Here is a 24,498-nt window from a genome sequence, read left to right on the forward strand (position 1 = left end):
CCCTAAGGCAGACGGGCAGGGAGGGTGCAGTGGGAGGCGCTGCTGCCCCCCTTCCTTCACGTTCACCAAACAGCAGAAAACAGAGAGAAGCCATGTGCTGGCGTCCCTTGCGCTCTTTGCTTTGGAGTGTTTTGGCTACTTGCCTGACATGCGTGAGTTGTACAGTGCCCGGGGATCCGGGAGACGCTGCCAGCTGTGCCCAGTGCCTTATGGAATTCTCGGGCACAATCTAGGCACAATGGTGAAGAACACGCGTATGAAGTTCAAGTAAGTGGAGAAAAAGTTTGTGAATGAACTTTTCACTTGATCTTAGCCAAAAGGCCGAGAAGCGATGTGTGAATGAACTTTTCAACCACTTCTCTGCAGCTTTTCATGTCAATTATTCTTTTGGTCTGAAATTTCACTGAAGAAATTTGCACATTTTTGGAAATTTCTTCCTTATTCCATCTTGGCAGGTAATGGTTTTTTTTTTTTTTTTAACCACTTTTAAATACGAAGTTTATCATAACAACAAAATACCAATAACTTTTGTTCCATTCAAGTCCCGTAGTGCATTGCCCCCTGGCCAGCCCATCAGAAAGGTGCAAATTGAAAGGACAATGAGGCATTGGGGGCTTGATCAGAAAAAAGTAGTGTGATCTACTTAAAATTGTAGTATTAAAAAAGAAACAAACACTCAAGGAAATAAAACTTAAAAGCCCTAGCCTATTGGGCTCAGCAGTTACAGTGTCGGCCTGCAGACCAACGTGTCCCGGTTTCCAATCCAGTCAAGGCCATGGTCCTTGGTTGCAGGCTCCTCCCAGGTCAGCATTCATGCAGGAGGAAACCAATCAATGTGTTGCTCTCACATGGATGTTTCTCTCTCTGTCTTTCCCTCTCTCTCTCTCTCCATAAAAATCAATGAAAAAATATCCCTGGTGAGGATTAACAAACAAAAAAACTAACAAACAAAATAAATAAAAATATAGCAAACGGTATTTTCTAACTTCGGAAGCCAAGATGCTCTTGGTGCACCTGACCCTGAGTAGAAGTCACGGTTAGTTCTGTGCCTCCAGTCACTTTTGCTTTTAAGAATTCCTGCCTTCACCTTGGTCCTTTCTGCTTCCTGCTTGTCAGGTCACAGGATCCCTGCTCAGGGCTGAATCCTGTCACAGCATCCTGCCTGCAGGCCCTGAGCTTGGAACAAAGGCCCCAGGATCTTTCTGGCTCCACCTTGTCTGAGGATGCCCTGCACCCCACACGCCATCTCCCAGGTCCTATTTCCTGCAGCAGATCCCTGCTTCTTGGGGATCCTGTTACCCCGCTGGGAGCTCTGCCTGCCCAGCATGTCTGCCTTTGGCGCCTGTAAAGCCTTCGTCTTCTTCTCCCTGAAACAGTGGGCTGAGGTGGATCCAGAGCTCGCCCTGCAGACCGGTTCCTCAGCACCCCAAACCTCAAACAGAAACACCATGTAAAAGGGGTGTGTGTGTTCCTTTTAGAATGTAAGCTCCTACAATCCGATAAAAAACGGGCAAAGGACCTACATAGACACTTCCCCAAAGTGGACATACAGATGGCTAAGAGGCAGATGAAAAAATGTTCATTCAATGCCCATCAGAGAGGTGCAAATTGAAAGGACAATGAGGCATCACCTCACACTTGTCATGATGGCTCCCATCAACAAATCCACAAAGGACAAGTGCTGTGGAGGATGTGGGGAAAAGGGAATCTGGTACTGCTGGTGGGAACGCAGCCTGGAGCAGCCATTAGGGAAAACAGTATGGACGTTCCTAACATAAATAAATAAATAAATAAATAAATAAATAAATAAATAAATAATTAAGGAACTGCCATTTGACTCTGTGATCCCACTTCTAGGAATTTATCTTAAGAAACCTGAAGCACCAACCAGAAAGAATGTATGAATTGTCCATAGCAGCACAATTAACAATAGCTGAGATGTGGGAACTGCTGGCATGCCCATCAGTAGAGGAGTGGATAAGAAAGCTGTGGTACATTTATACCATGGGACACTCTGCAGCAGTAAAAAAGAAGAATCTCTTACCCTGTGAGACAGCAGGGAGGGACCTGGAGAGAATCACGCTAAGTGAAATAAGCCAGTCAGAGAAAGACAAGTATCACATGATCTCATTCAGATGTGGGATCTAAGTAACAAGACAAACTGATGAACGAAGTGGATCCAGAGACATAGAAGCAGGGAACAGAGTGTGGATTCTCAGGGGGAAGGCGTTAGATGGCAGGTGGGTGGGTCTGATCAACCAAAGACCTTGGATGGGTATATGGAGGCCCTGAGGAGACACGCCTATCACAGCTTCAGGGCATTAAAATGTGGAAACAAATGAGCATCAGATGAAATACAGCCAGAGTCCAGGTGGGCAGCCCCCCTCAGAGCCAGGGTCCCTGGCCTACACCGTCCCTGGGAAGGAAGGATGAGGGTTCGCCAGGACCCACAGGCCTTTGCTCACACTCGTGCTGGGGTGTCTGTGAGAGGAGAAGAAAGGGGCTGTCACCAGAGGACTGGGGAGCAGAGAGGGGGTTCTGTCAGTAGAAGATGGAAAGCCACTGCCACCCACAGAGCCTGCAGGTGACAAAGGCTCTGCCTGTCAGCCCTGACCCACTGATCTGGGCCACAGAGGATGCAAGGGGAGGGCCTGTCCCGCCCCTGCCCATTCCTCAGCTCCCAGGGCTCAGAGATGGACTCAGCAAGCGGTGGAGGGGGAGAGGAGAGGGAGACAGGGTGAAGGGGCCTGACACCTGGAGCTGTCCACACCCAGCAGGGAGGTGGGATGATGTGGGCGGGGCCTCGAGGCCCAGGGCCCAGGAGAACCCAAGGGAGGAGCATGGCTGCAGCCCAGGGACTGAGGGAGCCTGTGGGGGAGGGGCGCTGGGCATCTGTGCCAGGGCTGCCACTGCCCTTCACCTCCCAGGAGGGCAGTGTCGGCCACTGGCCCTCCCAGGTGAGCACCCTCCCTGTGAGTGCTCTTGGCTGAAGGGAACCTCCTCTCTCATGGTCACCCCCTTGTCCGGGGCAGCTTGCATCCAGTGACCAGGAAGTGCACAGCGTAAAAGACACTCCCATGGCTCCGTGGGACCTGGTCCAGGAGCTGTGGATGGAGCCCCGGCAGTGGGGCCGGGACATGTGATAGGGGATACAGCTGGGGGACTCACGTTTACTGGGGCAGTGCATGTCCCCTTCTGATGGGCAGAGGAAAGCATATTTGAACTCCATAAAAGGCAGAGTCGGCCGCTCTGTAGGTCTGTATCTGACTGCGTGTATGTGAACGTGAATGCAGTTGCATATCCATGTGTGTGCACGGAGGTCTGAGAAGGCTGATGTGTGCTTACAGGGGATGTAACCTGTGGCTATGGGTGTGCGTGGATGAGTGTGCATGTAGGCATGAGTGTGTGCACACAGGCCTGATGTTCACCACTGAGCCTGTGTGAAGGTTCAGACAACTCACAGGGGAAACTCACCCTTCGTCCTCTCCCTCGCCAGCTCCAGGCTCCCCCTTGCCTCTGACCCTCTCCTGAGCTGTTAAAGCAGCTCCTTCCCTCACTTCTCAGCCTCTTCCAGCAAGCCTTCCTGGGTGACGCCAACACAAATTCCAAGCTTTCTTTCTGTTTATTGTTTTTTTTGTTTTGTTTGTTTTTTTAATATTTGTATTGATTTCAGAGAGAAGGGAGAGGGAGAGAGAAATAGAAAGTTCATTGACGACAGAGAATCGTTGATCAGCTGCCTCCTTCACGCCCCACACAGGGGATCAAGCCTGCAAACCAGGCATGTACCCTTCACTGGAATTGGACCTGAGACTCTCTAGTTTGCAGAGCAAGGCTCTATCCACTGAGCCAAACCAGTCAGGGCCCAGGCCACTCTCTCCTGTCACGGCGTGTTCTCCCCAGTGACTTTCCTGCACGCTTGCCTCTCTTTTTTTTGTCCCCTCATACTGGGAGATTCCTGGGGATGGGGTTGTCCGAACAGGAGACAGGGAGGGTCCCAAGCTTGAAAACTGCTTCAAGGTCCTCAGGGGACTGGACTCCTGACTCTGTCTCCCAGACTGAGCTCAAGAGCCTGGGAGGGGCGAGCGCCGGGGACCACCCGCCCTGCACCAGCCACTTCCTGGCTCCTGATGACCTGGGGGAGTCCCACTGAGGGAGCTGTGTGTCCAGGATCGGAACCCGGGTCTCCATCTTGACCTGTGTGACTGGGGAGGCTTTTGGCCTCTGTGCTCAGGTGCCTCCTCTGCATGTGAGGGGTTCGTAGGCGGCCTAGGGCCCATTGCCTCCACAGCTCTGATGGCGCCCATCTCCTAGGTCCTGGGCAACTCTTTCCTCCTACTTTCTTTCTTGAAGTCCTGTGAGCAGATGATTTCACTCGGTATTTAATTGAGGAACATTTTATTAAGAAATGTGGGCAAAGGTGAGCTAAGGTGCACAGCAGACAGCGAGGGTTGAACACAAAGGGATGGGGAGGATGGAGCTGAGGCTCTGCAGCCAACACTGGGCCTCCAGGCCCAGGGCGGGGAGGAACCAGCAGGGAGGAGCAGCTGCAGGGTCAGGAGCCAGGACCAGCCTGAGCCCAGGCGGCTCTCCTTGTGCAGTAAGAGCCCAGCAGGAAACCTCTTCAGGCTGAGAAGGGGCTGACAGAAGGGTCTTTCCTGTCCCTGTCACCATGGCCACCTCAGCTCAGGAGCCCTGCAGACAGAGGACAGTGCAGTTCCCAGGCCCAGCCAGCAGGGGCGCTGCCCTCCCAGGCCTCCTGCTGTGGCTCCCAAGTGAGAAGAAGCTCTGAGGCCACAGGAGGCAGAGCTGCTCTAGAGCTGCCTCTCACCAGCAGGAGGAGGCTCTGCCTTCTGGGCGGGGCCAGAGCCACCCCAGGCTCCCCTTCTCTGTCCCCTGGCTCCTCCCCTGCACCTTCTGTTCTAGGGAAAGCCAATGGGTCCCTGAGAGAGGATTAAAGAGTCTTACCTGTGGGCTGAAGTCCAGAGTGTCCTGGGAAGAGAAGGAAGATGCTGCTTAAACATAGGAAGGTAAGTGTGACCCAATCACAGGGTCCCCGCCCAGGCCACCTGAGCTTCTCTAGCAGCACCCCCACCCCCTGACACCAGAGCAGAGCCCAGAGCAGAGCCCAGAGCAGGGGCCCGAAGCCCTCACATCCAGAGTCCTCAGTGACCGCAGGGCCTGCTCCTCCATGTGCCCCAGGATCTGCACCCAAAGCCCGTGCGTGTGAACCGTCTCTAGCCCACAGCCCTGGTTCCTCATGTCTCCACCCTGAGAACCGGGGGCTAGTGAGTCTGCGTTTCCAGGACACGGGAGACCCACAGGGAGAGAGAGGCCTCTAGGGCGCTGCCACCCCAGAGCTCACCCAGCAAAGCCCCTTCCCCTACCGTCTGGGGCCTCGTGCCAGCGGCTCCTTACCTTTCCGGGCCCTGAAGGAGATGAGCAGCCCCGCCCCGAGGAAGAGCAGCCCCAGCACGAAGCCCCCGGCCCCACTCAGCACCTTGCTCCGTGCGGATCCGGACTGGGCCCCTGGGAGGAGAGGCTGGTTTCAGTGGCTTTAGCCCAAAGCACATTCTCTACTGGAGATCCTGGGGTGGAGGGCTGGGGGTAAGTAGGTGGGGTGGTGCGGCTGCCCTAGAGGAAGCAGAAGAATCGGCATTCCCAGGAAAGAGACTGAGGTCACACTGAGCAGGTAAAGGCCCAGCACTGGCCTCAGGTGCCCTCACTCCCGACCCAAGGCCTCTGCTTCGGCCTCTGAGGGCTGCGGAGCCCGGGGGTGGTGACCCTCGGGACTTGGCCCGGGTGACAGAGCCGCAGACACAGAGCAGACAGGGCTCTCCTGGGCAGGAGGGTCCCCATGCTGTGGAGGACGCGCCTCCTCCTGATCACAGTGGGCAGCTCAGTGCAGGCAGAAACACCCGCCCAGCCCACAGGGGCCGGTGCCAGGGCCAAGGGGCCCCATGACGGGAGAGGGTGGGAATGGAAAGCAGGGCAGGAATGGCCTCCCAGAGCTATGGGTGTACACAGAGCGATCGCGGGGCTGCCCTGAGGCCTGTGCTGAGGGAGAGACCCCAGCAAAGGAAAACGGGTTGTGGGGAGAGGACCCTGGCCTCAGGGACAAGCAAAGCCCCCTGGGGGGGGGGGGGAGTAGGGGAGATCAGAAGGCATCTCACTCCACTCCACGCTGATGGGGCTGGTGCTGCTGGGGTGCTCCACTTGGCAGGTGTAGACCTCCCCGCTCCGGGGCACTGTTTCCAGCATCACCAGCATCTGGAAGGTCCAGTCCCCGTTCCGGATCAGGCCCGTGGACACCACCCCGGCCTGCTCTTCCCGGCCGTCCCGCAGCCAGCGGACCTCAATGTGGCCCGGGTAGAAGCCGTTCACAGAGCAGACCAGGAGGTGGTGGTGCTGCAGGCGCTGGGTCTTTGCAGGGGACACGGTCACTGTGGGTGCAGCTGGGACAGAGGAGGCGGAGGGAGACGGGAGCAGACAGGCAGCCCCTGGTGCTCCCCTTAGGCCTCGTCTCTGGTCCCAGCCCCAGGCCCGGGCAAGCCACCCAAACCGCCCTGTGGCCCCGCAGGAGGTAGTGCCATGGGTCTTGAGTCTCTGCCTCCAGCCTGGGCCACTGGATGGTAGAGACGCTGAGGAAATCTGGGGGAGTTTTCACTTGAAATAGCTCCTCATTGCTGAATGGAAGTGTTCACAGGTGTGTGCGAGGCACAGGGTGTGTGCGTTAAAGTGTGGTTCTGGAGCAGCGCTGCCTGGGGCACATCCGGGCTCTGCCTCTTCCTGGTGATCCTGGGAGATCCTCTCTGCTCAGCTCCTCACCCACAAGGGGGTGATCATACTAACCCACCGCTTAGGGACACATGAGGACCAATGGGTTAACATATGTACAACGGCAGCCGGAACACAGCCCTCACTCTGTCCCTGTTTATTACATGTGGAGAGAGAATGTGAGGAGAGCAGAGGGAGAAGCTGGGCCCTGGGTTAGGGAGGATGGGACTCAGGGTGTGGAGTCCTGGAAAGACAGTCACCCCTGGAACACAGAGATGGTCCCCTGAAGCAGGAAGAGGGGGATTCCCCAGCTCCGGGGCTGAGTCCTGAGGGAGTGGGAGGAGCAGGGCGCCCCCATTATACCACTTACAGTGAAGCTCACTGAGCCACCCACTCCTTCTCACAGAAGCTGATCTGTTATTGGGATTCCTGTCGTTTTATAATTGTCTGTTTTCAGTCTGACATTGGAGCTCAGGGCAGGCTGGGACTCATTGACATGTGTGCCTCCTGCCTGAGACCAGGCTCAATAAATACAATGAGGGGAAAGAAGGGAAGGTGGTGGAGTTGGAGGAGGGGGAGGAGGAACAAGGGAAAAACATTTTTATTTTACCCTAAAAGAGTAGATTTAAGATTGATGGAAAATCATTGCTAGCAGCCTGGGCCTGTGTGGCTTAATGGTGGGGTGTCACCCTATGAACCAGGAGGTCATGGTTCAAATTCCAGTCAGGGCACATACACAGGTTGCAGGCTAGATCCCCAGTGCAGGGTGAGCAGGAGGCAATCAATCAATGATTCTCTCTCATCATTGATGTTACTATATCTCTCTCTCTTTTCCTTCCTCTCTGAAATCAATAAAAAATGTAAATTTTTAAAAGTCATTGCTAACAACTTTGCAATACAATTCATTACATTAAAGATGTTTAAATTCCTAATATAGAAAGTAACAAAACACAAGGTTGGAACTGGAGAAATGCTGAATCCATGTCAGCAAAGTGTCCCTCTGGCTGCCTAGAGAACCCGGAAAATCTCTGAGAAAAGGCCCGGACCCAGGGCTGACGGACAATAGGCCATTCCTAGAGCAGGAACAGCCATCAGCCAACACGCACGGGAAAAATGTTCCAGAACCTTCTAAATCAAAGAAGGATGAATTAAAAGTAATAATCAAATTTTCAACTGTGTATTTGGCAATATTGAGAAAGACCTAACAAATAGAATTCAAAGTAAATTGTCTCAACTCTAAAACGTTAACATGTCATTACTTCAGTACTGTCAGCGCGTGTGGATGTCACCTCAGTGTGTGAAGTCATAGGACTACAGTGTGGAGCCTGGTCCCATCACCCCTGTGTCCACACAGGTGCACGAAGGGGAACAGACACTCAGAAAGGCCAGGGGTCCCGGAGGCCCCACCCTCACACCCAGCCTGACCTCCGCCCAGGGAGAGGCTTGTGCACCCAGCACCCCTATTCCAGGGCTCAGGGGGAGGGGGGGGAGGGAGATTTGGCCAAGACAGACCTATTCCCCCCTCACACCTCCCGCCTCTCTCTCTCCCCTCTGCTCCCCAAACCCTCCAGCAGCTGGACACGGATGGGCACCCCGGAAACACCCCGACACAGGACTGGACCTCAGGGTCCCCACAGCCGCCCCCAGGTCCCTCAGGTGCTCCTCACAGGCCTGGGTGCGACCCCGCCCCCCACCCCCGCCACCTTTCCCCCTCCCCCTCCGCCCCGGCTCACTTTGCCGCTGCACCAGGAATCCATCAAACGCCCCGAAGTTGTGTCTGCAGTACGTGTCCACCTCGGCCCGCCTATGCTCCAGTTTCTCCTTCTGGCTGTTCCAGTCCTCCGCATCAGGCCGCCCCAGCTCCGTCACCGCGCGGTACTCCCCCACGTTGCTGTCAAAGCGCACGTACTCCTCCTGGTTGTAGATGTATCTCTTCAGGAACCACACCCGCTCCGTCCCGTTGGAGAAATGACACTCGGACTTCACCTGCTCCAGGAAATGTGCTGCGGGGACAGGAAGGACCCCACAAGCGGGTGAGAGAAGATGGCGCCGCCGCCCAGTGCGGGGCGCCCAGGAGGTGGGCACACAGGACCCGGCACCCCACTGCCAGCACCCGCCCCCTCCTCTGGGCTGGAGGGAGGCCACAGGCAGGGAGCCCCTGGGACCTCAGCCACTGGGGACCCACTGGGCTTCCCGCGGGGCTCCGGGCTCCGGGCTGGGCGAGGACTGTGCCATCACCGCCTCCTCCTAGACGCCCCCTACCCAGCCCCAGCCTTTCCTGATCCCACACCGGCCTCCTCCTGTCACCCCCTGGGCAGGGGACCCCGTGCCAGGCCCAGCTGCCCCGGATCCAGGCAGGAAGCCGGGCATCGCCCTCCGCCCTGAGCTAAGAATTTACCAAAGTGCAGGCACAGCCAACCCCAGGCGGGTCACACAGGAGGGAGATGTCAGGGAAGGGGGTCTGGAGCAGGGACAGCAGGATCCCAGTTCCCTCAGGGGGGGGCCAGTGGCCTGAGTGACAGGATGTGGCCTGAAGGGTGTGTGTGTGTGTGTGTGTGTGTGTGTGTGTGTGATGGGGGGGGGGGCCACATTTCAGGGGAAGGCACTGCCACCTGCGAAGCCTGAGGGAACCCATGGCCTCCTGGGAACCAGAGACCCGGCTCTGAGCCCAGACAGTGGGCGGGAGGGGACAGAGCCTGGAGGAGTCGGGGTGCTGGGAGCCTGGGGGTGAGTGAGGGGCCTTCTGCTCCCTGTAGCGGAGAGTACTGACGAGCTCAGGGGCTACACCCCAATCCCAATAGGCTCCCTCTCTTTCCTGCATGGCCAGCAGGAGGCGCAGAGACCCAGAGCACAGCCGTGGAGAGAGCCGGGGGATGGACGGGAGCTCTGACCCCCTCGCTGGTGGGGGAGTCCCTGCAGGAACGGGAGGCCCTTCCTGAGAACAGGGCTCACCGCGATGGGGACTCGTAAGGAGAGACGTGGACGGTCAGCAGACAGGCAGTGACAGAACTCATGGCGTTTGGACTAACATCACATAAGGCTGATAGAAGGAAGGCTATAAACTTCAAGTGATTGAATGGATTCAATAAGGAAGTGGTGAATTTGTGTAACTGTCTAGTTTTTTCTTAAAAAACCGTGAAGAGCTGATCTGGAAAGTGCGTGTGTATGAAGGTGAGTCCAGAATTTTCAGAAACAGCCTGTGTTCTGCAGTGTTCCCACCTCAGCACTGTTGACCTTCGACCAGATGATTCTGTGTGGGTGGGGCGGGTGCTCTCTGTACACAGTGGGCTGCACACGGCATCCCACCAGCTGTCAGAGAACCCCCGTGTGACCCCAAACACGGCTTTAAATGTGGCGGATGTCCAGGGAGTGGGGAGTGGTGGTGAACCCTCTGAGAAATCTGGGGTGAAAGCCACTGTTGATTGAGTAGCAGCTGAGAATGACAATAAAAATTTAGACAATATTGTATCTGTGGAAAGGCTTGGTCTATATGGAATTTATGTTCTTTAGGAATTTGGTCCCAGTGCAGATGATTTTTCCAGGAAAATAAATTTGTTTAGGACCAAGATCTGCCTGTTTCTTTGGCTTGGCAACCAATCACCAGTCATGTAATGTATCCTCCACATCATCTTCTTTCTTACTTTCCCGGCCACTGGCCCACGGCTTCTCTGCAGTAGCAACTACAGCCAAGGCCACTTGATTCCCATTCAAAGTTCCAACAAATTCATGTTCTAACTGCCTCCTGCTCCCAGTAACACCAGGAGGCATCAGGTTACCAGCCTTGGCCAATGTGGACTCTCATGTCTACAGGCAGGTCCCTCAGGAGGGGAGCAGCTAAGATGACACCCTCAGAGACAGGTTACAGAAAGGAGCAGGTCCCAGCTTTAGATGGAGACCTTCACATAGAAATGATGGCAGAGGGGAGGACACTCCGGTCAGAGTGGGTCTGTCTAACTTTTCACAAATTCTCTAGCACCTTCCTGACACGTGAGAAGGTTGAAAAACAATATGTGTGAGTTGTTCTCTGAAGCCGGTGTGGTTGGCACTATCAGGCCATGCTCAGGGGCCCAACTGAAAAGCATCCAGATAAAGCAAATAAAAATACAGGATTCCCAGTAACATTTGGATTTCAGTTAAGTAATTGATGTTTCCATGAAATTTAGCTTAAATCAAGCATCCTATATTTCCTTTGGCGACACAAGCCCACTTGCTGGCAAAATCGGAGGCAGAGGAGTGGACTGAAACTTCTCTGTGTTCCTCACATGCTCACCACACAGTGTGAGCCCATATGGAACTTTTCAAGTTGTAAACGCAAAATGGATGTAAGTTCCTCCTGCTATTGGAACCAGCAGCCCATGCCCCTGTTGCCCCAGGCCTGAGACACACGCTGGCACATGGGAGCATCAGCAATCTCAGCAGCCAGTCAGACCCAGCCAAGCCACTGCTCACAGTGATGGTAGAAGCCCAGCTCTGGAATGAGGATCTACATTAGAGCATTAGCTCTTCCACTGGGTCAGATGGTAACACCATGGGCCTTGTTCTTTATCTCCAAAATACATTTAATTATACTGTAGTCCTCACAGGATATTATAAGTGTGGAATTACATAGTGACTCTTCCTAGTGCTGATCATATAAGACCTCAATAAATGTCTTACTCCTAAGATCTTTCTATTCCTCAACTTTCTACATCAAATAATGTCTTCATCATCATTTGACAATTGTCTTTATTTAACTTTATAACTCAATGTAATTTTGAACACAAGGACAGAAGCATTGGTCTCTGTATATAACGGATATACACACCCCTAATATGAAAGGACGATGCTAACATAGAAGAGAGGACTTTCTAGGTTCTGAGGCCTAGACTATGTAACTAGGTTCTACAACTAACCTTGTGACTCTGGGTCAGTGGCTTAAACTCTCTGAATCAGAGTCCATGGTCCATCTGTAATTGCTGCAGGGAAGACGGGAGGGTTATGAGAGTCACACACTCACAGGGAGGCCCGGTGCATATAACTGCCCATGTGATGGTGCTCCATGCCGGAGGGAGCAGGTTTGTCTTGTCCAAGACTCCACCCTCCTCACCGGGCAGTGACTGTCTGCTCTGGGTCACTGATGAACAGTGGTTGTGGAACTGGTGGCTTTCATAACCAGTCACCTCTGCCTTCAAGGTCACCCCAGTGGCTCCTTGCTGATGACTGAGCAGCTCTGGTTCTCGCATCCCCCAGCTTCCCTTCAGGCTCCTTTGTCCTTATGCTTTAGGTCCACTGAGCCCCTGAGCCCAGCGCACAGTCCCCCTGAGGTTACAGCTCAGAGTCACTGTAATCATCACTCAGGTCTTCAGCTCCCGTTTTCTCTTCTAACGGTCAAATCAGATCCCGTGTCATGCACTCCACTACACGCCCATCAAACCCAGTGCTCACTGCTCTGCATGTCCTCACTTCCCTGCCTCCTAACAGTTCTCCCCACACCTGGCCACTCCCACCTTCTGGAAAAATCTACTCCCCTCACTGCCCTGCATCACCTTCTCTGGGTTTTCCTCAATGACTGCACCCCTCCTCAATCCCGTTTCCTGACTCATAGGCCCTTGATCCTCTAGTCTCAACCCTTGGCAGCTTCTTGTCTGCTTCTCTCTCTCTCTCTCTCTCTCTCTCTCTCTCTCTCTCTCTCTCTCTCTCTCTCTCTCTCAAACACACACACACACACACACACACACCCCTCTTGTTCCTCCTCTACTAACCTGGAGTTGAAAACAGCACACGTGTCAATGACACCAACCCAAACACCCATGCCCCGGCCGGCCATGACCTCCAGGCTTCTGTGTTCAACTGACCTCTTGGCAGCTCCACACAAATGTCAAGAAATCATTCACAGCTTACACAGAACGTTTCTTCCTCAACTGCTTCAAACTGCTTCTTCATAGTCCTTCTATCCCAGTACACAGCTCCACCAAGTTTATTCTAATTATTGAAGATAAAAATCCTAGGGATTGTGACTCCTCCCCCATTTCAGCCATAACACGTCATGGAAATATCTCCCCCAGTTCTGCTCTCTTCCCCTTTCCCGCTGCCTTTGCCACACAAACTCACTGAAGCCCAAGCACCACACCTGGGCGCTCCTCCATGCTCCTCATGGCCCCGCCTCCTCTTGTGGGCCCTGCAGTCCAACGCCCACGTGGAAGCTGGGATTATTGCTTTTATCAAACATACGTGGACTCTCCTTGTAATCCTCAGTAATTCACATGTCTCTTCAGATAAAATTCAAACTTCTTACCCACCATCACGGTCCAATATGATGTCTCCCATCTTCTCCAGCCTCTTCACATGTCAGTGTCACTCCCCAACTTGCTCCCGTGCTGTAGACACGCTAGCCTTCTTCCTGCCCCTTTAACACTGCAAACATGCTCCCACATCTTGGCCTTTCCCCGTTCCTCTCCCTGGGACACTTGTCCCCAAGATCTTCACAGGGTGGCTTCTCTCATCATCCAGGTTTCAAATGTCTCTGACTGTCACTTCCTCAGGAAGAGCTTCCTAACCACTTGAACTGATGGCCTATAACCCTTATTTCCCCGAAAATAAGACAATGTCTTATATTAATTTTTGCTTCCAAAGTTGGTCTAGGTCTTATTTTCAGGGGATGTCTTATTTTTCCATGAAGAAAAATACAGTACACATTTATTGTTAAATGAAAATAAAGGAAATTTATTACCTGTATATGCTATGGTAGTACGGTAGTTGTCAACACAAACCTGAATCCTACAGTATCAAGAACTTACTCATTTTTTCAATGACAATCATGTCATCATCTTCTGGAACATCATCATAATAATCCAATTCCTGAATTTCTTGTGACTCCATTTCTTTCAGAATCAGTGGACCAAATCTCTCATGTTTAGCAATAGCACTGTCTTTAAATGAGTACTTCTGCTCAAGGTAGCCTGCTCGCAGTGCATTTGCAATGCAACTGTCAGTGATTTTCTCCCATGAATTCTTCACCCAAGTCACAACTTCTTGCAGTTTAGGTTTCACAAAGTTTTCATACTGATTTATCTCCATTCTATTTTCAATGTAGTCATTAATTTTCATGTGCAAATTGTCTTTGAATGGCTTGTTTATTGCAATATCAAGAGTCTGGAGATAGGCCGCCATTCCTGCAGGAATCATTATCTGATCTATTTTTCTTTCATGAACAAATGTCTTCATGTCTTTAGTGTGGTGAGTGCTGGCTGCATCCCAGACTAGCAGACCTCTTTGGCTCCCTCACATAACAAGCGGCAGCATTAAATCGACCCACTTCCCTTTAACAGGCTTTTTCAGTTTCAAGAATAAAAACACCCAAAACACGTTCAATCTTTTCCTTCTTGCCCTTAGAAATGATTAAAGGTGGGATTTTAGTGCCACCCAGACAAATTGCCAAAATACAGGAAACATGTGCACTTCCTTATGCAGTGGAGGGAATGTACACTAAGGAGGCACCCCGTTGTTTAATTGTTATTTGAGATGATTGGCCCATAAACACTGCAGTTTCATCCATAGCAATCATGTTGGAAAGATTGTATTTAGAGAAGTCAGCATCATCAATAAAGGACTTGAATGCAAGTGCTCACTTAATAACTTGAGTATCTTCCAACCTAAACAATGTTGTACAGGTAGATCTTCTTAAAGCCAGTTCACTTCGCTGAAGGAAATTATCCAGCCAGTGTTGTGATGCTTTGAAGTCTTCCGGGGCAATGTCAAACTGTGGTGCCATTACAAGGGCTAATTCTTGAATCTGAGCCCTATTCACAACCAAAGCCTTTGCTCTCTTGTCAACAACCCATTCACAGATCAGGTCTTCCAGCTCAGAAAATAATGACCTGATCCACACTTGCGCTTTTTAGCATTTCCCTTGTCCACTTGTTCAATGAGGTTACCATACTCTGCTTGCCACTTTTAGACCAATCGGATACTCATCATCTTCTCTTTGCAGAAAGCAGTAAGATTTTGGCCCCAAGAGTCTTCCACGATTTCTTTCTTGTACTCCACGGAGTAGCTTTTTCTTTTTGTGCTAATTTCTAGGGGTAAAAAAAAGGAATTGGGGTATCAAGTTGGGGGGAGGGGGATCACTTAAAATGACACAGGGCGGATTAGAGGGGGGAATCAAAATGGTACAGGAGAATCAGAGAGGGAATTACCATTTTAGTAACCCCTGTTAATCCTCCTGTGTCATTTTGATTGCCCCCTCTGATCCTCCTGTGTCATTTTAAGTGATCCTCCTCCCCCCACCCCTGTGACACTGAACACCTTCACCAGACATCCCCCCTACTCCTTTATCAGACATTTACCCCCTGGGGCCTGCCTGGGGACTGTCACTGGGCTTGCTGGGGCCTGGATCTGGGCTGGAGCAGGGTCTGCCACTGACTGAGAATATTCAGTCATCATGAGGGTGGCTGCGAGCATCATGTAGTGTCACCAGAGGCAGACCAGCACTCACCATCTTCACCCCGTCCTGTCAGCTCTAATCCTCCTGTTCTTCTACACCCATCTGAAAAAGTCTCTTCCTCTCTCCCACCCCATGCTCACCGCTCATCCGACCTCCGCTCCGCCTCCACACAGCAGTGATGTCAGGACTCCACGTAAAGTCACTGGTTGCAAGATGCCAGTCGGGGGGGCCCTAGCGACCAGTTTACGGTAAATTAATATTCATTCTGAGACAGAGCCTAGGGGGGGGCCTCATTTTCGGGAAGATGCCTTATATTTCACTTAGAAGGAAACCTGTAAGCAGGTCTTATTTTCAGAGGATGTTTTAATTTCAGGGAAACACGGTATTATTTGTTTTTCAGAGAAATTATTGCTCTGAATTTTTTCTTTCTTAGAGGGTTCAGGAAGAAAGGAAATGAGACATCTCACATTGTAGGGAGAGGCACCAACATCACAGATTCTGTTGAGTACAAAACACAGGATACTGAAAAGGAGATCCTCTAATTCCTTTTGGCTCCCATAAAATGTCAGAGAAACTTTTCTTTGGGAATAACTCAATGCAATAAATGGAGCACTGGGTGGGAATTGGTCTGAGATCTTTACTTCTCAATTCTTTCATAGCCCTTATGGAATGGGACACAGAACGGGGAGGTTTACTGGAGGCGAGGGGAGAAGAACGCCTGAGATTGCACATCTCACAGTGGCCAGCACCAGCCCCTTTTGTGGTGGAAAGAATCAGGGTCCATGTGATAGGCAGGTGGCCTCTGAGGAAAATCCACCCCTTTCTAAGGGCCATGGCCTGGTCACGGTGACAGAGCTCACTTCCTTTCTTCCTCACCCACAGCAGCTCACCCCCAAGGAGCACTTACCTGGTGTGTCCCTGGCCCGAGCCAGCGGAGGGCTCAGTGCCATCAGCATCACCATCAGAGCGGCCATCCAGGAGACTCTGGGGAACCATAGGCACACCATGCTGGAGCTCAGAGAGGACAGGACAGGGAGCAGGCAGGTCTCACTCAGGGAGGGCTGTGACCCTTCTCCACCCACAGCCCCAATAACACCAACTAGAGAGCTCATTCTTTGTTCCTGTATTGGGTCATATCAGTACTGAGAGCCAATCAGCATCAGAGGTGAATAGCATCATCAGGTGCTGATCAGAGATGCAGTAGGAAGGTGCTCTTCTGAAACTTAGAATTTCCTGCATTAAAAGCATTGCTTTGATTTAGGCTTTAAAGGTTTGGTCTGGTTGTGTCAGAAACACTGTGCTGGGCCCTGTTGTGAGGCAGCTCTGCGCTGGTCTGTGATGAGCACACAACTTGGAGCCTTTGGGGGCCATGGGTCTCTCTCTGCAGACAGAGCCGCTTGCAAATGGGTGAGTGAGTGTGCTGGGAGCTGAGGGTGAGGGAGGTGACTGCAAGTTAGGAGGCCTTCACTTTTGTCCTATTTTTTAAAAAGTTTTTATTGTTGAAAGTATTACATACTAGTATGTCCCCTTATTCCCCATGGACCTCTTCTAGGCCTCCCCTGCCCTCACCCCGGCCCCCGGCCTTCACCACCCTATTGTCTGTGTCCAGGGGAATACATACGATCTATGCACACAAGTTCTTTGGTTGATCTCTTCCCACCCACCCTCCTCTTCCTTCCCTCTGAGGTTGATAGTCTGTTCTGTGCTTCTATGTCTCTGGATCTCTTTTGTTCATCAGATTCCACATATGAGGGAGACCATGTGACACTGTCTTTCTCTGACTGGCTTAGTTCTCTGTTGCACCACAACTGAGTGTGCAGATTTGGGGAAGTGACTCAGCCTCTCGCAGTTAGAGCCCCTGTGACCTTCCAGGTGTTTCCATACTGGGAAAGGTGTGAATCTGTGGACACCTCAGGAGCAGTTCCTCTAGTAACTGATGACTGACAGGCTGGTAGCTGCTGATTGGTGCAGGGTCTGTGGATGGAGCCCAGGCAGTGGGGCCTGGACATTTGATAGGTGATACTGCTGCTGACTGGGGCAGTGCATGTCCCTTTCTGATGAGCAGAGGATAGCATGTTTGAACTCCATAACAGGCTGGTGCATGCAGGAGGTAGCCAATTGATGTGTTTTTCATGCTTCTTTCTGTCTTTCCCTCTCTCTCCCACTCTCACATGGGAACATATACTTGGATGAGGATTAACACAAACAAAGAAACAAATAAATAAACTGCTCCTTTCCCTGACAGCTCAGCCTGCTCCAGGAAGCCTCCCTTGGTGAAGCCAACACCAATTCCAGGCCACTCTCTCCTGACAGGGCTTGTTCTCCATTGACTTAAGTGCAGGCTTGAGTCTCTGTTTCTTTTATTCCATCAGACAGGAGCTTCCTGGGAGTGGGGTTGTCCCAATAGGAGACGGGGAGGGTCCCAAGCTTGAAAACTGCTTCAGGCCCACAAAGTCTGGACTCCTGACTCTGTCTCCCAGACTGAGCTCAAGAGCCTGGGAGAGGTGGGCACCGGGGACCACTCTACCTGCACAAGTCCCTTCCTGGCACCTGATGACCTGGGGGTGTCACACTGAGCGAGCTGTTGTCCAGGGTCGGAACCCGGGTCTGCATCTTGACCTGTGTGACTGGGGAGGCTTTTGGCCTCTGTGCTCAGGTGCCTCCTCTGCATGTGAGGGGTTCGTAGGCAGCCTAGGGTCCATTGCCTCCACAGCTCTGATGGCGCCCCGGCTCCTAGGTCCTGGGCAGCCCCTGTCAGCTCCTGAACGTCAGTTGGTTGCCCACCTTCCCATCTCTTCTGTGAGCTTGTCAGTTGACCCGATGCCAGCAGCCATATCCCCTCGTCCGGGCGGAAGGATTGAGGGGGTCAGCGGGCCACCTGCTTTGGGTTACTTCATTGAATGAGCTGACATAAGGCACCAGTAGGTAAGTTTAACAGGAGATTAAACAGCAATGAGAGTGGCTAGGGTTCTGACCCAGATTCCCTGCGTTTTTAATGTAATTTCTTCTGCCTCTCCAATCACTGCATTCTAAATTAAAATAGTATCTGTGTTTGCTCCAGGGTTTTGTCACTCACTGTCATGGCTGGAGTTTTCCCATGAGCCATGTCTTTGGAACAAGCTTCTCATGTGAAGCCTGCAGACTCGGTGTGAAGGGAGATGTGAGGCCGTGGGGGCCAGTGTGACCTCTCCCCAGGTGGGGCGCCCGGGGCCTGTGCTGATGCCCGGGCGGGAGCTGCTCAGCCTTGCTGGCCCAGCAGCAGGAGCAGGCTTCTCCTAGCCTCTGTCCAATGGGCCAGAGCCTGGTGGGCACCCTCCGTAAGGCTGGCACCCTTGCCTAAAAGGTGAGGTCTCAGGCCTTAGTCTCCCAGTTTGTGCAATTAGGTAGGGTCCTGAACTCCACCCAGCGCCCCTCGCTTGCTCTGTCCCCCCACTTTCTTTCCCCATTGGGACCCTGTCCTGGGAGAGGCCAGTCATTGACCTGTGACAGCTGCTGCAGGGCCGTGGGCTGGCTGATGAGAAAGTCGTCGTGGAAGGGAGACACCTGATCTAATGCTGAGAGATGAGTAAGATTTCATCCTCACCCGAGGACATGTTTCATGGATTTGAGAGAGAGAGGACGGAGACAGAGCGGGAGAGAAATGTCAGTTGGTTGCTTCCCTCTTGCACCTGGACTAGAGGTTGAACTGCAGCCTAGGTAATGCCCTAACTGGGAACTCTGGACCTTTCGGTGTCCTGGGGGATGCTCCTACCAACTGCACCGCACCAGCCGAGGAAAAATGAGGAAGATTTAAGTCTGTGAGCAGGCTCCGCTCAAAAGGCAGCACCTCCGTGGCACAGTAGATGAAGCACTTTCAGAAGAAGAAAGTGAACGGGACACATGTCGGAGGATGGCAGCCAGCACCCGGACAGGGCCGTGTGCACAGAACCCTGGAACCATTTTCTCCCCTTGAATGGTGACGGTGGGCGTGCCCTGTGACCCCGCACCACACCGGGGTACCTCCCAGAGAACCTCATGGGTGTGCACGAGCGAGAAGCTGCAGCAGTTTATGGGGGAAATATTGCCAGTCTCAGCGTTTCCGAAGCAGAGGTAGGATACATAACGGCGGGATACTGAGAAATGGAATTCATGACAGCAGTTAAAACGAATGGCACATGCTATCATGTTGGATTAAGTTGCACGCCAGGATATTGTTGATTTAAAAAAGCAAGCTGCAAAAGTCTCATACTATTTTTTGAAACGTGAAAACGTGCAAATGTTATGTTACCTTTGCATACATATGTAGGGGTTTATATATCATATCTGGGAATGATACCAACTGTGGGGACCCTCATCAGAATGGGCCGGGTGATCATGCCCATTTTGCCTTACACATGCAAGCAGGCGAGGACACAGCAGTATTACAGGTGAAAGGCCCCTTGCCCCACACGTGTGCGAGGGCAGTAACTCAGCAGTGGCACATACGTACCGCACACGCCCACCCTCATGTGACCCGCTCATGTTCATGCAGCAGGAGTGTCACTCCCTGCCCGAGGCCTCTGGTTTGAGTGGGTGTGTGAGGTGCCCTGACCAGCCCGTGTGGGCCGCTTTGGGCGGCTGCTGTGAGGAACTGCTTTGTCCGATGGTTCCTGCGGTAGCAATAGCTCCCTTGTCTGCAATAACGTCTCCGCTGTGTGCCACGCCTTCTCACGTCTTCACCTGCTCCCCGGGTCTGAGACCTGGGCCCCTACACCTGGCGTCGTGGAGCAAGCGCTCTGCCTCCCATGCAGAGTGGCTGCCTCTGGAGTCGAGGGGCCCCGTGAGAGGAGGGAGAGGCACTCAAAGGGTTTTAACTGTATGAGGCCTCGTTATTTCTCTCCCATGGCCTAAAGCAGATACAATAAAATGGGGGTATTCTGTAAGTATATAATGCTATGTATGTAAATTCTGTAGGTATTTGTGTGTGTTTTATGTGTATGTGTGTGTGTGTGTGTGTGTGTGTGTGTGTATTGAGCTTTAATTGACATTATCACTATATTAGTTTCAGGTGTGCAATGTATAATTCCTTTTTTTTTTTAATTGATTATGGTATCACATAATTGTCCTCATCCCCCCATTCCCATTCCAAACCCCTCCTTACATATGCCCCCACCCCACTGTTGTCCATGGTCACTGGCTAGCCCCATATGCATGCACACAAGTCTTTTGGTTGATCTCTTCCCCTTATCCCCACCTCCCCCTACTTTCCCTCTGAGGTTTGAGAGTCTGATCGCTGCTTCTCTTTCTCTGGGTCTGTTTTTGTTCATCAGTTTATATTGTTCATTATTTCCTCTAGATGTGTGAGATCATGTGATCCAAGAAATACCCTTGTAAGAACCAAAACTGAGACAAGCCATAAAGGTTATGCTGAGAGGCAAATGAATCAGTCTGTAGTGAGTTCCTTTGTGGGCCAACAGTCTTTTGAGTCCCAATTTCAATGTCAAACAGTTCCTTATGTGTACATGTCAGCCATGCTATTTCAGATCTGGTTGATGGACAAATGGTGGTGATGCAGGTCCAACTGTCTCTGGTTTGGTCCTGGGCATCCTTCAGCGACATGCAGCTGCTGTCTGCTGGTATGGCGAGGCGTCGTCAGCGTCTTCCATCTCTGAATTGTTTCTCTTCTGTCTTCATGGCTGGAGCACTTCTGTCTATTCCTCTCTGTTACAGGATTCCAGATAGTCTCTGAGTTGTTTTCTGAAAACGTACAAACATATTCTTAATCAAAAGTTAATAGAGGGATATTTTCTATAAATTTGACTTGGGATATTTTTTTCATCCCCCCCCGCCCCCCAAATGATTTTCCTCTGGCTTGTTTTGACACCATGTATGTATTTTCATGAGTATCTTGTTGTTAGTATTTTGAATGAAGGTTAATTTTCTAAAGTACACATTTTTTTAGATGTAAATTATTCACAGGATATTTTTCCTTACATGATATTCTTCCACTTTTTTAATTTAAATAATAGGAGACTTTTGGAAATTTTATAATGTAGTCTTGATAGCTTTTACATTTTAATTATTTGCTCTACACTGACTGCTTTAAGTTCATAACATGTTATGCAATTTTACCATGAGACCCTCTGCCAATAAGAATTTTTGTTAGTCGAAACCGGTTTGGCTAAGTGGTAGAGCGTTGGTCTGCAGACTGAAAGGTCAAGGGCATTCCGGTCACGGGCATGTGCGTTGGTTGCGGGCACATCCCCGGTAGCAGGTGTGCAAGAGGCAGCTGGTCAATGTTTCTCTCTCATCGACGTTTCTAGCTCTCTATTTCCCTCCCTTCCTCTCTATAAAAAATCAATAAAGATATATTTTTAATAAAGAAAGAAAGAAAGAAAGAAAGAAAGAAAGAAAGAAAGAAAGAATTTTTGTTAACACTTTAGGAACAGCTTTTTGTACAGTACAATCAGTTTTTCTAGAATATTCGTTTATTTCCATTAGCCACATTAATTTCCTCTGAGAAATTGGCTACTATTTAACTGTTAAACTCAACACTCTAGCAACAATCTTATTTACCATGTGTGCATTAGTGGAATTGTTCATTTGCCTTCTTGAGAAGGGCCTGAGCATTCCTGCTACCAGGCTGGACTTGGATATGAAAAACCCACTTGCCCACACCAGGGGTATGAGACCTCTCAAACAAGTCTTGATACAGTGAGAGGGCAGCTGCTGTCAGCCAAGTCTCTGTCTGTTACCTGTGTCCCAATGTGAGCTGTGCATGGGAAGCGAAGCAGCCATGGGGCCAGGAGACCTCCCTCAGAATGGGAGAAGGTTCAGGCGCCTGCCACGTTGCAGGGGGGAGTGGTAAGGGTCTGTGCCCCACCTCTGTTGACCCCCAAGTTCTCTCCTGATGGCCCCTCTGCAACTGTGCCTGTCTTCGGTTGTTCCTTCCCTGAGGAATCTTACCGTCTCTGGCTAACCAGCCATCCTCCGGGGCCAAGCAGGGTGATGTGAGGTTTAGTTCTGTCTCCTTGGTAGCCTGTGCACCCATGGGCTCCACAACCAACACCGCCTCGGGAACCCCTCACCTGCTGGCAAGGCTGGGGCGCTGATCTCATATTTTTGGGAACCCATGTTTCTTCTCCAGAGAGGGCCCAGCTCACCCCACTGGGCGGGAGAGAGATCCATGGTACCAGCCACCATGGTGCTTGGCATGAATTGAAAGGTCAGGCAACAGTTGTGGGCACCTGGACCATGAGAAGAGAGTCATTTTGGCCAAAAGGGCAAGATGGGCCAATATAGAATGTTCAGGTGTCTTTCTAGGGGGCCCTCTGCACAGTGGAAGGGATGAAGTTCTTTCTCTTCATTTTTAAATTGCTGGCAGACATTCAAAGGATTGGTTTATAAGTTTGTTTGGAATATTTTTACAATATGCTGTTGTAATTCTAAAATATCTAGAGATGTGTTACCTTTATCTCCAAGCACCAACAATATATATATATATATATATATATATATATATATATATATATATATATATATATATATATATATAATAAAATAAAATAAATGATTTTTTATTGATATCCCATGGTGTGAGGTACTATTATAGGTGATGGGAATAACCCAAATCTGGAAAAAATTATAATGACCTTGTAGAATAATATCATGTAAGGCTATTCTTTGCTCTAGGCCATGGAAATTCCATTTTTAACTGGCTGTCAATTTCTTTTTGTATAGACAAGGTCTTTGTTACATTTTCTACACCTCTCCCAGGAGGAAGTAGTGATGGTCCCTTCTTTAGGTCTCCATGCAAGCCAGAAACCTCTCTTTAGTTTTACACACAAAGGAACAGTGGTTTAATTTTGTATCATACCGAAGGGCAGCTGGGTGGTGCCCACTATGTAATATACTTCCTGGATGACCAAGGTGTCTGGTATCATCAGTGACTACTTTGGGCAGGAGGATCAGCCCAAGTAAGGGCTCCCACCTGTGAAGGATTAGGAACATAAGTCCAGAAATTCTTAGCCAATAGCCCCAGGTTATATTACTGTACAGCTGATGGCTGTTAGCATGGCAGTGAAGGCGTTCTCAGGTGTTCTTGGGACTCTGGATACCTCACACTTTCTCTCTCTCTCTCTCCCTCTCTCTCTAATATTATTATTATTATTATTATTATTATTATTATTATTATTATTATTTTATGTATGTGCTCTTATCCCCCCTTATCCCCTAGCCTCCATTCATACTCCACCCACCTGTTATCTGTGGCCATTGATGAGGCTCAAATGTATACCCACAAGTCTCTTGGTTGATTTCTCCCCCTTACTCCCAGCGATCCCCTCCTTCCCTGGGGTTTGAGGTTCTGATCAATGTTATTCAGTCTCTGGGTCTGTTCTTTTTTTTTTTTTTTTTAATAAATCTTTATTGTTCATATTATTACAAATGTTCCTAATTTTTCCCTCCTCCATTGCTCCCCTTCAACAGGTTCCCACCCCACCCTCTGCCCTTTCCACACCCCCCATTGTCCTCATTTGTAGGTGCACAGTTTTTGTTCAGGCTCTTCCCAAACCCCCCACTCCCCTTTTCCCAGAGAATCATCAGTTCACTCCCCTTCCATACACCTGATTTTATTATATTCACCAGTTAATATTGTTCATCTGGTCTTTTAATTCTATTGGCTTTTAGTTTCAGTTGTTGATAGTTTCGTATTTGTTGATCATAATTTTTATCTATATCTTCTTCCTCTACCTTATAGAAACCCTTTCAGCAATTCATATAATTGTGGTTTGGTGGTGATGAACTCCTTTAGCTTTTTTAAATTTGTGAAGCGCTTTATCTGGCCTTCAATTCTGAGTGATAGCTTTGCTGGGTAGAATATTTTTGGCTGTAGGTTCTTGCTATTCATCACCTTGAATATTTCTTGCCATTCCCGTCTGGCCTGCATGGTTTCTGTTGAGAAATCAGCTGACAATCGTATGGGTGTTCCTTTATAGGTAACTACCTGCTTTTCTCTTGCTGCTTTTAATATTCTCTCTTTGTCTTTTGCTCTTGGAATTTTAATTATGATTTGTCTTGGTGTGGTCCTCTTTGGATTCCTTTTGTTTGGGGTTCTGTGCACTTCCTGGACTTGTAAGTCTATTTCTTTCCCCAGGTGGGGGAAGATTTCTGTCACTATTTCTTTCAGTATGTTTTCAGTATCTTGCTCTCTCTCTTCTTCTGGGACTCCCTTAATTCTGATGTTGGTTCTTTTGAAATTGTCCCAGAGGTTTCTTACACTATCTTCAACTTATCTTGCTTCTGTGGAGGAGTGTCCTCTGGCTCTTTGTGTTCCAAATCTTTGA

The 24,498-nt window shown here is 50.5% G+C and overlaps 2 protein-coding genes across 6 annotated transcripts in view; both read right to left on the minus strand.

Annotated features, from left to right (window-relative positions):
* The window catches only part of LOC311626179 (DLA class II histocompatibility antigen, DR-1 beta chain-like), a 137,259-nt gene that overhangs the window by 35,370 nt on the left and 77,391 nt on the right, over window positions 1-24,498 (minus strand). The window contains exon 7 of one of the 2 annotated variants that reach the window (XM_084891219.1): window positions 4,379-4,497. The exons of the other annotated variant lie outside the window; for it this stretch is intronic. The gene's annotated coding sequence lies outside the window, so the exon portion shown is untranslated. Of the gene's footprint in view, window positions 1-4,378; window positions 4,498-24,498 lie in introns of those variants that run through there. 2 annotated transcript variants of the gene reach the window in all.
* The window catches only part of LOC311626184 (DLA class II histocompatibility antigen, DR-1 beta chain-like), a 71,230-nt gene continuing 51,110 nt past the window's right edge, over window positions 4,379-24,498 (minus strand). The window contains exons 1-7 of one of the 4 annotated variants that reach the window (XM_084891231.1): window positions 18,677-18,771; window positions 16,104-16,429; window positions 8,508-8,777; window positions 6,171-6,267; window positions 5,416-5,526; window positions 4,966-4,989; window positions 4,379-4,692 (exon numbers count right to left, since the gene is read on the minus strand). In XM_084891231.1, coding sequence (XP_084747357.1) covers window positions 4,665-4,692; window positions 4,966-4,989; window positions 5,416-5,526; window positions 6,171-6,267; window positions 8,508-8,777; window positions 16,104-16,308 — 735 coding nt within the window. In that variant the 5' untranslated portion in view covers window positions 16,309-16,429; window positions 18,677-18,771 and the 3' untranslated portion in view covers window positions 4,379-4,664. Of the gene's footprint in view, window positions 4,693-4,965; window positions 4,990-5,415; window positions 5,527-6,170; window positions 6,453-8,507; window positions 8,778-16,103; window positions 16,430-18,676; window positions 18,772-24,498 lie in introns of those variants that run through there. The other 3 variants (XM_084891227.1, XM_084891228.1, XM_084891229.1) reach the window with 3 other exon arrangements.

Source organism: Pipistrellus hanaki (assembly GCF_964339955.1).
Source record: "Pipistrellus hanaki genome assembly, chromosome: 7".
Lineage (NCBI taxonomy): Eukaryota > Metazoa > Chordata > Mammalia > Chiroptera > Vespertilionidae > Pipistrellus > Pipistrellus hanaki.